We start from the raw sequence: 17,644 nt of genomic DNA, 5'->3' as shown, positions 1-17,644 counted from the left end.
TCATAAATCAGATCATGAAATCAGATCAGTTGAATTGAGTTGTTAAGTTTGTTGTCAGTCAGTTCATTTACGAGTTTCGAAAAGTACTAATTCATTGATTTTATGTTTTTGGGGTACAAATTTTATTATGTTTTACTTCAATTTATATTGCAAAAATTCAGTGTAAACATGTTCGAAATAGTAAGTATTGTCATTAGAAGGAATACCAACCAGTTGCTAAGAGTAAAGACCAAGTTTTCAATTAATTATCATATATTAACCAATTCATATACAACAGTTATAGAACATGAATCAACAATCGTGCTATCAGTGGCGCAGAAGCAATCCGGGAGTCATTATCCACAGCTAGTGGATGCCTTCCAGGTTATTATTCAGTACAATTAAGAGTTCTTTGTTGTTGACGAGCTTCGGGAGTTGGAGAAGATTAAACAGCAGTTCAATGAGGTAAACCATACGCTGACGCATACCAGGGAGCTGTCAATGATATCAGCAGCCTCGATCTCTTCAGTCGCAGATCAGGATATTCAGGTGAGAGCCTAATTGCCCTCTATTAAGCCGTACCTTCAGTAGCAACAAATTGGAATGCCTCCGATTTTTAGACCTTTTTCAGTCGTTAGTTGTCAGCACAAAGCAAACATACCAACATCATCTGGAGAAAGTTGTGATATTAGATATATTAAGTTGTGATGTTACTGTTACTTTCCAGTTACCCAGAATAGACGTATCTGCTTATTTTTATCAAAAACATCAGCCAAATTTTCAGTCAGTGCGCTGTCTCATAATCAACAACAGCTTCAGCTAAATTAACAGGACAGAGAAATGAACCAGAGTTTCTAATTCAGCAAACTGCCGTTGCTCAAATTGTTCCGAACATAAAGCAGCAACTTGCACAGTCTACTCAAAACCTACAGCAGAGTTTAGAATGCTTAACTTAATCAAAACACAGGTGTATTTCATAATTCTCGCGTCGGGGCAGTGTCTCGAACTGTAATCAGTTCTCGAATTTAAATAATCAAATTCATAATAATATTAAAATACATCATATCGATTTTATTTTTACTCGAGTGAGTAATCGATTTGTAGGTTATTTATGTCATAACAATACTGGCCAGAAAAAAGTTGATGCTTTTGGCGGGCTGTCATTACGAAAAAACTAAATAATTTTCAGAGAACAAATGAAAGTGCATTAGAACAGAGAACAGAAATCAGTGAACATTCAGATTATTCAGAAACAGATCAGAGCAGAAGTAACAGTGTGTTTTCGGATATAACAGTCAACAACGGTTTTACCAGGCTTCCTGTCGATGCGCAGGAAGAGTGTTCGGTCGACAAAGGGAGCAAATGAAATTGCATTAAGAGGAGAGAACAGAGGTCAGTGAATATTCAGATTATTCAGAAACAGATTAGAGAAGAAACAGTGTGTTTTCAGGTATAACAGGAAGAATATTCAGTTAAGTCTTATAATACTTATATATTAGTCCTAATTACTTAGATATCAGTTATGCTATATTTGTATTATCCGATACAAATCGATAAAGAGAACAACAGACAGTAAACAGTAAAACGGATAGTAAAACAAACAGTAAAACATTGCAGTAGGTAATATCGTTGTGGTGATTTATCAGGTAATCAGATGAATTTATCAAGGCAATCTGAGTGGACAGGGATGGCTGTAAGGGGCGGTTGGAGGCCATTCGCGGGGTTTCACCCCATATTCAAACATCGTGGGCTTTTTACCCTATATTCAGACGGCTATGGGCATGTTGTCCATTTGTGGGTATTTTGCCCCATAGGTATTCATATAACTATGAAACATTCTAATCACATATTCTAACATCGTTGGTTTTTTACCCTATATTTAGACAGGTATGGGCACGTTGCCCATTTGTGGGTATTTTGCCCCATAGGTATTTCATATAACTATGACACATTTCAGTTTTGGAATGTGATTCAGAATTCAGATAATTCGTGACCTTACATGATTATGTATGGTCCACGACAGCACCCGTGTGAATACGCCCGTAACGAACACATGATGCTATTGTAGTCATGATAAATTAATTGTTTCGTGGTGATTTAAGTAGCATTTCGATACACCTGGTGTCAGTCGATTGTTCATCTTTAGGTAATTGTGTTTAATAATCTGTGTGTTTATTGTCGGCTGAGTATGTCTTTTTTTTAATAAAAAAAACAAATAAAAGATTCGTGAGCTCATGTGGTTATGTTATAGTTATCTTTTGTATTTTTACTACTGAAATAAATAATATTTAGTATAAATGCATTTTTATTAATTTTTTTTTATTTTAATATTTATTTTTACAGTGGAGCAGCGTGACGAAGTATGCTCCATACCCCTTGGTTGATTGAGCGAGCGGCCTGTGCCCCAGCAGTAGGACGTGTATAGGCTGTGTATGTTATGTAAACATATATTTATATCTTACCGTACGTTTACGCGTCTTCGACTCGATTATCCGTCCCAATACCGACTGGGAATCATGGTCTGAATCATCCCCCTCAGTATTCGTTACGGTGTCATTAACATCCATACCTACTTGTATGACTACCTGTAAGTACTTGTAGGAGGTGTAAGTGACATCGTAACGAATACTGAGAGGGATGATTCAGCTCATTATTCTGTGTTAATATCAAGTTGAATTTTCCGTTGCAAAAGTATAGATATGAAAATAATAAAAAAAATAAAAAAAAGTCGTGATTTTTGCGACGGAAAATTCCACTTTATATTAACTCAGGATCATGGTCTGAATGCTCCCCCTCAGTATTCGTTACGACGTCATTAACACCCTGTATTACAATGTTAGGTAGTTACCACCTAGTTAACAATTTGATTACATTTTGCAACATTCCATGGCATTCTACGCTTTTCTTTATTCGAAATATCTTATTATGAATCTCAAAATTGTTCGAAATTGGTTCTTTTACGAATAATTCTTCAGCGGTAGGTATTGTTGACTGATCTTATTAAAAAATCCGTTAATAAAAAAACAATTTTCCTCAAAATAAAAATGTTATCGGTAAAACAAATATGCCCTTTATAATATTAACTCCTTTTTATAACAGTTTAATATAAATGTTCGATCAAGGCACAGTCTTCGTAATGTGTAATACACAGAGGTTGACAAACATAATAAGGAGCTTTGGCTCATGTAATGTTTCTGTATTATTACATTGTACTCGAATGATGTAGACAATAATATTAAAACACAAAATTGATGTTTAGCTGAGTAATATTCTTCTTCTATCGTGTGGGTTGTGAGATAGAGTACCAACCTCATCAACCATGGTGTCAGGGTTACTATTGAGCCGCCAAAGGCCCCTGACATGGCTCATGTAACGACTACTTACTTACATCAGTAAGTAGTAACCGGGACCAACGGCTTAACGTGCCTTCCGAAGCACGAATCATCTTACTTTTTGGACAATCAGGTAATGTCCTAACCAGACTAGGGATCAGTGATTTTTGTGATATGTCCAGACCGGGATTGGAACCCGGGACCTCCGGATCGTGAGCCCAACGCTCAACCACTGGACCACGGAGGCCGTGGTTCCCGTTGTATATAATGTTTAATAAAATATTGTCATTGACAAAAAGAGTGCACATTGTAATGATATAGTTATCAAAGTACCAAATAAAAAAATATTAAAAAAAAAATAATAAAGCATGAATGAATAAAATCGTTAATAATATATTCGCTGTTAAAGTAGTTTTGGTAAGGTTAAGATAAGGCTTCCGCTGATGCTTAACAAAACGTTTGGCGGCTCAATAGTAACCCTGACACTAGGTTTGATGAGGTAACTCCACTTCACAACCCACACAATAGAAGAAAAACGGGAAAATATGTCAAGATTTTACCTGTCGATTTCTGACTTAATATTTGTCAAATTTTGACAATATTCTCGCATTACCAGTTTTATTAAACAGGGCCCTGGTCATTGCGACCTTAAAGTCCGCCTCACCGCCAAACGCGTTGGTGCCCGGTGTCGTGTGATAATCGCCTTATCGAGCTCTTTTCAGCAAATCCATTGTGTTGGTGATGATTCATGGTCTCTTAGGTCCAATAAACGTTGCTCTCACGCGGTAAATCATTTCGACCTGCCTGAGATAATCTGGGTCAGTTTTCAGCACCTTAGTACCGACAAGTCGAGACGTATATAATCCAGTGATGCTATAAATTTATACCAATTTTGTCCAGTGTCATATTGTTTTTCTAACTGTCCAAAGGCTGTTTGTGTAACTCAGTTTCATTTGTAACTATTTTGACCATTTTTTTTTGAAGTGACTTATTGTTAATTTGCTGTAAATGGCATTAAATACTTTGCCGGATAAATGGGGAGCGTTGAGGACTCTCACCCGGTACAAAATTTAAGAGAACAGGCCTGAGGATCCCCAGTTGGGCGCAAACCTCGGCTCAGGGTGTCGTCATAGAGGAAAATATTTGAAAAAAATAATCGACTGTAGTGGGTGGGTAGCGCTGAATGAAGGAAACCGTCGACCACGCCGGCGGAGTTCTGAAGTGTATGTTATCGCGAGCTGATTGGTTACCTCTATGGCTAGAGTAATCGGGTCGTCGGGATCGTATATTACGTTCTTCGGACGTCGATACTTTTCAGTACCGTCCCTAAGCGAGATGTACTCGGAAGCCGCAACTACCAGGGGATTTGGATTTGGTGGTGCGAAGAAAAAAGGTTGCAATCAATCAAAAGATAGGATTTCTATAGAAACTGAGTTACACGATTAGGTCTCTGACTACCGACAGATTACGTCATGTGCGTGTGCGCTTACGAGAGCGTGTTTGTGCGTGTATGTGTGTGTGTATATGTGTTTGTATATTTGCGTGTGTGTGTGTGTGATTCTATTCTATTTATGGAAATTATATATATATTAGGTATCAAGATTCTTTTTTACTGTTCTCATTTATGTCATACGAGTATTTCCAGTCTTATAAAAGTCCAAGTTGTTGATCTGTTGAAAGTTATATCTCAAATCCCAAAACACAACGGAATACCTTTACCTTATTTGATTACACGATGTTATGAATTTAATATCTACTTTCTTTTCGCGGAGGTCGTCGCCAGGAGGTGTTATAAAATTTAATATGAATCGTTTCTGTGAACTGGTCTCACGCAATTTTCACGCCACCTTAAGGTTACGCTACCTGCAATAAAAGTAACAAAATTAAATACACTTTCAGTCACGATAAGAAGAAAAACCAATTTATTTATGCTTAACTTTTTGTGTGCATGTAACACTTACAAATGTACCTAACTATTCTGTGTTATATTTATATTTACTGTTGTATTGCGTTATAAATTACGAAACAATTTATTTGAATACAGAGATTAAAATAAATAAAAAAATAAATAAAATTATAGTAGTCCAAACAAAACAGGTTTACCTATTAGAATTAAGATAAAACACATTGAGGCATATTGTTGTTTGTCAAATCTAAAAATACAGGGTGTTAGTGACATTGAACCGAAAACTTTGAGGGATGATTCTGGCCATGATTCTGAGTTGACATCAAGTGAATTTTCCGTCGAAAAATTCATGTTTTTTTAGTTTTTTCGTTATTATTTTCAATTCTATACTTTTGCGATCGAAAATTCCACTTGATATTAACTCAAGATGATGAGTATAATATGTACCCTGTATATGCATCGAGGACGATAAGATCGGGGGTTTATTCGAAGATAAGAATGATGCCTGTGATACTATTCTTAGCATCTTACCTTGACTTTGAAAATAAATATTTTAGTAGTTAATATTTAAGTAGAACAAAATAAGTAACAAAAGCTATCATTTACGTCCTGCTCGCTTGGAGTTTAAACGCAATCAACATATTTCAAAATTCCACTCAAACAACGGCTAGACGACTACCTACTCTAATAGACTCGAACATTCTGGAAACTGCAACTTATTTACATTGTCCAAATATTTGTACGGCGGATTTAGCTACTGACTCTCCACTCGACTAAATTATAGATGAGATTTAGCTGCGGCACAATCCAGTATAATTGGGCTGGTAAATTATTCAAGAAGAGATCTTTGTGCTTATCATGAGGTAATGTTGCAATGGCAAATTGAATTTCACGGTGGAAACTGGCAGATTTGGTTTGCTAGCGGGAAGCACTACAGAAATGTGGTTAGGCTTTAATTCTAAATTGTAGCGTAACAGTCAGAAAAAGCCCGGAAAGTTGTGAATTGGCTACTAAAAACAAAAAAAAAAATTCTTTTATTTAAAGAAAGGCTACTTGACAGTTGTAAAAATAAAATATAAAATATGTCGGGTATGATAGTTTATCATTTGACGATAATTATCCAATAGTTTTTTTATTAAGAAGGTTTTAAATATTTTATTTTTACAAAATAAGAATGCGATTTTTTATCTGTGTATTACAACACCCGAAACACGGGCGGCCATGACAGTTTTTTTCTATTATATAAAGCTTTTTCGAGAAAACAAAATATATTAAGTGGTATAACATAAGCGTTTGTAATATTTAAAATACTTATCCGAAAACTGTCAGTAGCCAATTGAATTTAGACACTATCTAAGCGCTGAATAAACAATTTTCTTTTTATATTTTTTAAGAACACGCTTTGTGTGTGTGTTAAATTTGTTAAGTCTTACGTATGTTTTAAAGCGATTTCTTTCAAGAAATTGTATTATGAAGTAAAAGAAGAGGGATGACGAATGCAAGTTTTATTTATTTTATTAATATTGTAATGTACTTTTACCTACTCTCGTAATGTATACGGATGTGATAACAAAAATAATACAAGAAAACATTAAAATCAAAATGTCCAGAATTTCAGTTCCATTGGCAGCAGCGTGAAGTAGCTGACAATAATCGATCCTTGTCTAAAGTTGGGACAAAGCAACTTGGAGCCGGTTTGATTGCCGGGAAGTGTACGAGTACATTCCATTTGGCCGGCCATTCTGGATCCCCTACGAGCGGCGCTTTAGGGGCAGCGGGCCATTCCTACTAGTGCTGTCATGTCTCTGTGGATATCTGATAATAGGTTATTTTGAGAAGTCCTTAACCTAATCACGTTTATTGACTAATACCGGTCAAGATAGGTATGTGTGCATTGGTGACCGTGTAGTTTAGTAGTCTTATCAGACTGTTCCGTTCTTCAGAAAGTACGTAATATCGTCCGTTCTGGTTAGTCTTATAATGGATTGAAAACTCTGGCAAATTGATTGGCTACTCGTATAACTTTTAATAAAATATATCAGAAATGTATATTGCCTATTAAAATCTGTTATGAAGTAAACTCTAAAGTTTGATCAAATTTGCATAGTGAAACTCTATAACATTTGCGGAGCTCTTCAATGCACAAAACTTTGATGAAAAGTTAGATGTTTTCTGTTTACCCCGCTGTAACTTGTTTACTTATCGTTTTATGTGCCTTTGCTCTTATAACTTTCATACTTATACGGTTTCTATACGAGCCAGTATAAGAAGAGTGTAAGTATTTATTATGATTAGACGTACGTTTTTCCTTATACACCAGATGCTTGCCTTAACGACTATTGTCATAATTAACACCGACGGCTTTTAGCTGGGCTCTCATATTATGTTTTATTTTTCTGATTCGATTGCCGTATCCAGTGATCGTTACGATGGCAGCCCTCGCGGCACGGCTACTGCGATAACCGACGTCTATCTACGTAGATAGCATTCGCTGCGTTTATTGGTCGAAGCCCTTGGTATCTATAATTCGGTTGTCATGGAGACTCTGCTGGGCCACACATCGCTGTGATATATACCTAAGGAGCCCGGCGTGTTCTTCGATGCGTGGCGTGTTGTTATTACGTGTGTTTATTAAATAAATAAATAAGTAAAGCAAGGAACAGGATGAATGATACTTAAAAGTCACGCATCAGTGATTGGTTTTGCGAGATACGCTTGATAAGTGGCGTTAAATTATTGTACGAGTTGTTATACGAGTATGACATTTTTATAACTCTTACTCGTACTTAATCCTTATTCAGGTGAAAATAGGGGGTTGATAGTCCCTGTATCAGTTTAGGGTCCAAATAAATAAAGTGTACGCAAAAAATGTGGATAACATTTTACGAATTTCTGCTTACACTTGTTCGGGGCTCCTGTAGCCCAGGGACCTTGTATAAATTGCTAGAATTAGGAGCTAGACTAAAATGTAGCTAGGTAAAAACCAACCTCATTTTTCGTTTTAATTTATTTACCTAAGAATTTTACCTAACAACGACTACAAGCCACAGATTAGTATTATAATACAAACATTGTTGATCGTAGCAAATGTCGTATAAATCGACCGTTATGACGTTTCTAAATCTCTTGTTGTTGAACTAATACCTAGTTACAGCTATTTAGTTCGTCTAACGAATTGAATTGAAACTATTAAGCCGCCAAACGCCCGGGCTATGTCAGTAATAGTTATCTTCACATTCGCAATATTAGTATGGATGATATTGTTCACAACTGTTTTTTTTTAGTCAAGTAAGTACGTTGTGCTCAACCCTATTGCTAACATTCAGTAACGTGCAAAACTATCTCTTGTGACTATCTGGAATATCGAAGGTTATTTCTCGCGAGACTTGCGGAAGGAAGCGCTCTACTTGAGAACGATTGGGTATTTTCACCTCACATGTATAACCTTACATACACAACCCCCATATACATAGGCATATTACGCCTCTTATTCCAGCATACGCATTTACGCATGCATGCATTTACGCAAGCACGCATTACGTGTTTATGCATGTTTTTGGGCAGAACTTTAAGTAATCAACTTGAAAACAGTATAAATTATATTTAATGTAGAAATTGAAATCTTTTAAGTAACTGGCCTACGGATTTCAGTTTAATAAATTAATCAATTTCTTTGATTCTGCATTGTTTTTCAGAAGATAAAGGAAATATTTTATCTTCTTAGCGTCAAAATGGCGGCGGTCGAAAATAAGTATAGTTTATTCAGTCCGAAATATAATAAATATTATAATTCTGAGCACCAAATCACACTAGAGAAGACTTAGCGAAAATGCTTTTTTTTTAATTTACGAGTTCATTTTAATTATATTATTATTAAAACAAAAATAAACAAAAAAATATAATATAAAAAAAATATTTTTGCTAGGTAGGACCTTAAGATTTGTATATTCACTGTAAGCACAAATGGTTATAAAACTTCACAATGATTTAACTCTAAACTTTTTGTTCCAGATTTACCCAGATTTGTGGGTCCAGGGTCAAATGTGACCGTTGCTTTGGGCCGAGATGCCTCCCTTACCTGCAGGGTTGACAACTTGCAGACTTTTAAGGTAAACTTTTTTTCTAAAACCTCCTTTTTTGAAGTCGGGTAAAATATGTTGTAACATAATATTAAATCACGACCATAATATTAAACGGCCTCTATGGTCCATTGGTTAAGCGTTGGACTCACGATCCAGAGGTCCCAGGTATGAATCCCGGTGGGGACATTATCACAAATATCACTTTGTGATCCCTAGTTTGGTTAGGACATTACAGTGCAAAACTAAGTATGATCTGGGGGTCTAAAAGGGCCACATAAAAGCAATTCATCTGACATTTGTTGACATTGCGCACTTACTTTTATTTTATATGCGCAAATGTCAACTTTGGCCAAGTAGTTAATGCCACCTGCGGCAAATCTCCAATAAGTCTCTCTCTCTCTCTTTATTTACGAGCTGCGCTCTTGTCGGTGAAGTAATTGCCATTACTCCATAGATGGGGCGTGTAGAACGGTGGTTGCCCCAATCGCCTTCCGTTCCGCAGTACACCGACCAATTCCACAATCGGTGATGTTCTAGCTAGAACCCTACCAGAATCCATTTCCTCGGCCTCAAACCAGTCACAATAAGTCACGTCAAAAAAAAAGCAAATGTCAAATTGCAATATTGCTTTTTTATATGAAATGCATTGATGTGGCCTTTTTAACCCCCTTGGGCTTCTTAATACTCATTAAGCCGTTGGTCAGGTTACTACATTCTGATGTAAGTACGTACTTGTTGAACTCGTTCCATGTCAGGGGCCTTTGGTGGCTCAGCTGACATCAGGCTTGGTGAGGACACTTCTTAACCCACGAAGAGCACGACTATTCCAAATTACGGAAGCAGTTTTTATTTAAATGTGCAGATTTACCTCAAACAAAGTTTCTTCAAATCCAATAAAATAATTTGAGATAGATTTTATTAAAATGTATTCCCTATAGACTTGCCAAAGGGCGTCAAATTCAATTACACATTACATCATTTTTGTTACCTCTACAAATAATAAAAAACAGAGCACATTTATAATTCAGTGTACTTAACAAAATCTGAAATGTTTGAAATATACAAAGTTTATTTACGTAATTTATTGTACATTTCCCGCAACTAGCATTCATTACTTGGCTGGAAAAATTGGAGAGTATAGAGGGCAAAATATACAAAACATACATCATCATGTAGTAGTTTTGACAAATGTGGATCGCGTGTTTTTTTCTGTCCGTTTTCTCCATGTAATTCACTTAAAAAAGTGAAAAAAAAAGTTATATATATGGGAGGAGGGTTCCTTCATTTTTACACTTTCTGGTTTGATATAATACACGCTATAATACATATTCTGTGCATTCAATTAGGTTATCACATGTGGTTCGAAAGATACAGCCTTTTAAATGTAGAACGTTGAGACCTTTTGACAGACAAACGCACAGAAGCAAAAACGGTTTAGGGGTACTAATCCAGAAATGTAATTTAAATCCATTGGAATAAAAAAAATGTTTTTTTATATAATCGAAATTTTTATCTGCGCCACTCAAGAGGTTACTGATTTTCAATAATATAAAGAACTACAAACGAAAACATCAAAATCGGACTTGCCCCAGACAAATAAGAAGTTAGTTAGGAAGCTGCGACTTGTACGCGTAAAAGCCAGTTATAACTATGTTAACAATTCCCAAACAAATCATTAGAACAGGCCAACCCTCAGCCTGTTGAAGACTTGCCAAGACCACTACAAAGTTAGTTATTCTTACTCGAGTCTGAAGTTGAGATAAGAAGGAGGAAAAACAAAACACGTCCAGTTCTTGAACAAAAGTTTTTCTTTTGAATCAGGAATCGAACTGGGGAACTTCTGCATATCAAGCAGTTACTAACTCACTGAATAGGTTGTCAAATCGGCAACTTTTATAGTACTATTTTGTAAGTTCAAGTTTAGCGAGTGCCTAAATATAAGTTTGCGACTGAAATATAAAATCTTTTTTAAGTACGTACTTACCTTTGGGTTTTATTTTTTTTACACAAAAGTGATAGATTTATAAGCTTCTATTTCTCATTCGTGCATGAGTACAAGTCTAAAATCCTTCTTAAAAAGCCCTATATTTTACACGTAGGCATAAAAATCTTATTTTCTACTGAAATATTAGGTACAATGATTTTCTATAAATGTATTCCCCGGCTAACAAAGCCTAGTTGTATGCTTGAATAGAGATCTTCATTTGTTTATCTTATCAATTCCAAATTTTATTTTCGGCAGTCTTAAAATATTTGAAGCCACAACCTGAATTATTTGTGATGTTTGCGGATATTTTTGGGTACTTACTTCTTATTTTGTTTTTTATTTGAGTGTATTTTAGTAACTAAGGATATAAGTAGCTACCTATTTTGTTTTGTAAGTGTTTTTTTATCTACAAAACATCAGAAAATCGGGCTTACGGTACCTAAGACGAACGCTCTTACCAATGTGTTAGACCATAGTCTTTTTTTCACGTGAGTTATTGTAGATTAATTACTTTGCTCCAAACTCCCTCCGGTTGATTGAGGGGAGGCCTGTGCCCAGCAGTGGGACGTATATAGGCTGTGTATGTAATTACTTTCCTGGACAAATGAAGCGCTGAGGTCTCTCATCTGGTACAAAATTTAAGACAACAGGCCTCTAGACAGAGTGGAGGATACAGTGACCTGTCATATAAAACTAATGTTAAAGCCTGTTTCTATGTGTGTTCTTATATTAAATATCACGACTAAGAATATCCCAATTGGGGTAGTCAGAGGTTCATTACTAAATTTCCTGTTATACCAACGTGATGGGTGTGCCGTATCGCCGTCTATAAGTATCGAGCCAACTGTGTTAGTGCTCTTATATTAAGGAAGAAATAATTGGTTCCACCTTTACATAATCTCCTAGATTTATTCTAACGCTGTTCTTCGAACCGTTAAATTATGGAGCCGGTATTTTATCACCGGTAGGTTTGCCTGAAGCGTTATATAACCCTGCCTGACGTCCAAAACAGATTAGCCGGTTATTTTCTAGACATTCCTCTGCTGAGCTCGGATTGAGATAAATGGGGCTGTTTATCTTTACTACATTGTTAACCAGAGACGTAACTATGCGATGTGGATCCTTGTGGATTTGGATTTTTGTTAACAGGCCCTCAGAAGCGGTAGCACAGTTGGTAGAACGCTTGCCTCTCACTTTGAGGTCGCAGATTCCAATCCAGCACAGGCCTAAACCAATGATAGCCGAATTTGTTTTGAAATTCATGTTTGGATCATAAATCATGTGAAAATGTCGTGAGGAAACCCACATTCCCGAAATGCATTTTCGGAGGTATGTGACCTGTATTGGGCTGGTTTTCCCTTCGTGGGTTGGAAGGTCAAACAGGCAGTCGCTTCTGTAAAAAACCGGTCCTGTCAAATGTTCAGGTTAGGTAAGCGGACCCTGTGAGAAACGGGATAATGCTAAGGGGATGATGTTAACAGGCCCTCAGATGTAGAAAACTAAATTCGTTACTATTTCCTTCAGAATAGAAGAAAATCATGTAATGTCTCTATACACATAGGTATTATCACACACATAGATATTATTAAGACCGTTCCAGGGACGGGATTTAGCGGAATGTTCGAGTTGGGATGCTCCCTGCTGAATGCCAAATAGGTGGACCGATTTGGATGAAGATTGGCATATAGATCGGAACTTAGAGCAGGACGTAGAGTATTTCTCACGAACGGCCTTGGATTAGTTATATAACTGAAATCCTTACACATAGGTAACTACTTTTTTATATGTTTTTTTTTTTATCTGGAATGTACTTTTTCTTTTCCTTTTTAAAATTGTAAATGGTTCTGTTCTTGCAATGAAGTGTGTGATGGTGTTGTTTATATTCTGTGGCTCTTGAGTTGCTTATTATTAGGTAATTTGTGTGTACTATTTAAATAGGTATATTATTTATTTTTGTACCTCTATATAAATATGTATTTATAAATGTGAATTATGTATTGTGCCTGTATTTATTGGTAAGTTTGTATCCGCAATGTTTCAATCTGTCTGTCTGGAGGAAATCGCTTTAAGCGATAAGGCCGCCATTTGCCATGTACTTAGTTAAGAGTCTTTTCTAAATATTTCCTTTTATTTTGATGCAGTATAGTTTATTTGTATTGTATAATTATACGAGTGATTTAGTAATCTGTGGATGGGGTTTGAGACCTTTAAACCTTGGGGGCCTCGCATTTTGCCAGATAGCCATGGTTATTACTAGTATTAGGTAAGACTACAGTAACGTAATTTATTTACACAAAAACCTTTTACACATTTTCTGCTGTTTCTGCCGCGCTTGCAAGCTCCTAATTATTCATACGAGTAAACTATCTACTAATATCAGAGCTTGGATGCGTCAAAGTTATAATCTGACCAGAAATGCATGAGCCTAAGAACTTTGTCCTAGTGTGCATAAGCTTGTGTTCTGAATAACGTAGCTACATAGGCATATGAGTCTGTAAAGTTGATTCTTTGTCTAGAGAAAACAGATCTCAAGCAAACGAGACCTAACATGAATAATTATGATGAAATGGTGGTAATAAACAGCTTATCACGACTATAATTTCCCTAGCTTTATCCCGTTTTTCACAGGGTCCGCTTATCTAACCTGAAGATTTGACAGGTCCGGTCTGACCTCCCAACCCGGAAAACCCAGCCTAATATAGATTAGGTCACATACCTCCGAAAATACCAGCTTATCACTATAAACAATTCATATTAATAATATTAATAAAGTAATAATTCCATATTATTATCTCATCGATATAATTTTCATGTTACAATAATTATTGTGATTGTATTTTACTGAAAATAGATATATTTGTTTTTTTAGATGTCATTGTAACTTATTGTATATTTGCTACATAATGGCATTAGCTACTTGGCCGGACAAATGGGGACCGCTGAGGGCTCTCATACGGAACAAAATTCAAGACATCAGGTCTGACACTATCGTGACGGTGTCTACTTGGGCGTGAACCTGAGCCCAGGGCGTTGTCTAAAACGATTATATTTATTAATCGAGTGGGCAGATAGCGATGAGCGCGGAATGAAAAGAAGTCGGCCATGATGGCGGGGTAGGTATCGGAGCCGATTGACTGTCTCTATGGCTAGAGTAATCGGGCCGTCAGAATCGTATATTAACATCGTTCGTGTAGTAACGTCCGTAACATTGAATGATTTATAAAAAGATTATTTACAAAAAATATTATAAATACATTGCACAAACCTATTAGACACAAAATGCTTTTCTTTCATATTAATTATTAAATGTGTTTCTTTGAAAAAAGAATATTATTCACAAAAAATATTTCATTCCTGCATGCACAGGATGATAAAAGCAAAATATGTATAGAAATCTGGAAATGAATTGAAACACCATTATGTTACCTACTATAACATCGCGTACATAAACGGTATATCCGATTAGATACACTTCGAATACTCCATACAAAAATCTCATTCATTTATTGCTTAAAATACTTATGTCCCCTGCCCTATCCCAGAGAGGTATTTCGTATTTTCATATTATTGTAATACTCGGAATATCGCCCTTGAATTTCATTTCATCTAGTAACGGTGAATTTTGTAAACGTTTAAATAAATTCATAAAACTTTATTGTGTGGTACTTTGTATAATCTTATTAACTTAATAGGATCGTAAATGTATAATAATGAAATAGAGGGTACCGTTTTGGTTAATGTACCGACGTTCCTGCCTTACGATTAATTTGGAAGGTGATAATTTTGGCCGTGGCACGTTTAACTTGTACAATGGAGCGTTTACACAGTATTAGCGTTTGCCCGTAGAGGTTCGTTAGTTTTCAAATTGATTGGCTCCGAGGTAGCAAGCATATAATTTTTGAAAATTGACATCTAATGCCTGTTGCACAGAAAACTATGCTTACTGTTTGATTACAAGAATCATAAAAGGAAAGCATCACAGAAGGAAGGGAAGGAGAGGAAGGGAAAGATCAAGAAGAGCTTACATGGAACAGATTAAAAAGAAAGTAAACGTCGCGTGTCTTATAAGGAAGTAAAATAATTGGCATTGATAGACAAGAATGGAGAATGCTGCATGACCGACAAGAGCGTGGGTCTTAAATTAATGATGATGATGTTCAATTAGAATTTTAGATTTGCTTTACGAAACATTATTTTCTTTTTATCTAAAACCATTGATGAATGTTGTTATTATATAAGGTGACGAACTGTTTCTTTTCTTTACTGTACCTGCATGAAAACTATTAAAATAAGTAATAAAACAGTTGTATGTAAAAAATTATGATGTTGACCATAGAGCGACCGAGGTCAATGTTGGTGCTGCATCAAATTGATCTGCTATGACGTGCAGCGATGAATCTAGTGTGAAAACAGACTAAAGAATAATACAACGTATAGAATGGATTCGTATCAAGCTCGTGCTTAATTTACCACACCTCATGCGGGTCACTTTAGTCTGTAAATGTAAGGGGTGCGCGCGAACGATTGTTGGCATGAATTTTATTTTAACGTAGAACGACTAATATAGTTAATTAGGTTTCTTGCAGGCACGACAAGGACAGGAGATATTTAGATTCCGGAAAAGGATTATTTATCTGGATTTTTTTAAAATATCTACATGTAAAAGTGTTTTTGTCTGTTGGCAAACCTAATAAATAAATAAATAAATTGTTATTTATTTATTTCCCCGTTGTACCAATAAATAATTTGTGACTGTGAAGCATTTAGTATAGATTAGTTTTTAATATAATGAGTTTGATGACAATGGCCCTGATTCCTGCAGACACCGCCTAATTTTTTTTAAGTTATATCCGTCATTTTCATATCTGTCGAAAAGGAAAGGGACGGATGATTCACAGCTCTAAATTTTAGGAAGAATGAGTAAATGAATGAATAACCCGGGCGAATCAAAAGGTACGTCGCTGGTATGCAATTCGTTTGACCTGCTGTCTACTTAACTGTGTCGGGTTATTGACGGATGTAAAATTTTTAGACGGTTGGTTTAGATTTGTGCTTAAACTTGACGTGTGTTCCATAAATTTTGTGCTTGTCGGTTATCCGTCCCTTTCCTTTTCGGCGGATAATAAAAGGACAGATATAACTTAAAATAAAATTAGGTGGTATTTACAGGAATTAGCACCAATGACCTAGTATTTTTACAATTATATTTTTTGTGTTTATACGTACAATTTATTGTAGTAGTCACACACAGACACACACACAGTTGTGTGTATACGAAAACATTAATGTATTATGTCTGTGAAAGAGCTAAATTTATGTATGAAGTGACCAGAGTGTGGTGAAATAAAAACAAAAACCCTTTTCACTGGTCTTTGTTAGCTCTAACGGCCCTATCTCATTGGGACAGCATGGGAAAGCTAGAAATTATTAGTCATTCGTTTATCGGCAACAAATTAATGTAGACGACAGGTCGACATGACAATTCTCTAGTGACGTGACGTTTTCAATATCGATATATTTTTATTATGTATGTAACAAAAGAATAAAACAATACCACGTTTTCATTTAAGTTAATATTTATTCATCTGAATCATCTAACGTATCGCTACAAAAACTTAAAGAATCTTCGTCACTGGTATCTCCGACTTTTATAATAAAATCTTCCATTTCATTTTCCATTCCCATGTCTTTTTCCCAATATTCATTTTCAAGGTTCTGGACATGTTTTTCGAAATTGCTCCATTTCAATTATTTTTCCGTTCAATGTCACAATTTTCTAACACTTTTCTAGCTAGTTCTCGAGCTTGAGAGTGAATTATTGTTTTTTTTGCTTGAACACGCGACGAAGATGCAACCGTAGCCATTTTTAAAACACAATAGTAATAAATTATGTGAGCGAGATTATAATTGATAAACGCGGTCGTTACGGACTCGTGCGACACTAAGACTAAGACGCCGCGGGGACTGTGCGGGTGTGCGGGGCGACCCCGCCTCCGCGGCTCACCTCATGCCCCGATTGCCATGTCGACCTGTCGTCAACAGTACTTGCGCAACCAATATGAACAATCGTGGTGGCGCTACCGTGGTGTCCTAGTTAGATAGGGTTCTAAGGTGACTTCTTCTATCGCGTGGGTTGTGAGTTGGATTACTAATCTCAGCAACCCTGATGTCAGGGTCATTGAGCCACCAAAGGGCTGACATGGGTCAAGTAACTACGTACTTGACGACTACGTACTTACATCAGTAAGTAGTAACCGGGACCAACGGCTTAACGTGCGTTACGAGCGAGTGATTTTTGTGATATATCCCTATCAAGATTCGAACTCCGGACCGCCGGATCGTGAGTCCAACGCTGAAC

General features: G+C 36.1%; 1 protein-coding gene across 1 annotated transcript in view; it reads left to right on the top strand.

The window, feature by feature from the left end:
* Nucleotides 1–17,644, top strand: part of LOC126369676 (protein amalgam-like) — an 85,156-nt gene that overhangs the window by 43,202 nt on the left and 24,310 nt on the right. The window contains exon 2 of the mRNA XM_050014236.1: nucleotides 9,229–9,326. Within this exon, the coding sequence (XP_049870193.1) occupies nucleotides 9,229–9,326 (98 nt within the window). The remainder of the gene's footprint in view (nucleotides 1–9,228; nucleotides 9,327–17,644) is intronic.

The sequence above is a fragment of the Pectinophora gossypiella genome, chromosome 9 (genome assembly GCF_024362695.1).
Source record: "Pectinophora gossypiella chromosome 9, ilPecGoss1.1, whole genome shotgun sequence".
NCBI classification, from domain to species: domain Eukaryota; kingdom Metazoa; phylum Arthropoda; class Insecta; order Lepidoptera; family Gelechiidae; genus Pectinophora; species Pectinophora gossypiella.
Note: the sequence above shows the minus strand (reverse complement) of the source record. Positions and strands in the feature narration are given on the sequence as shown.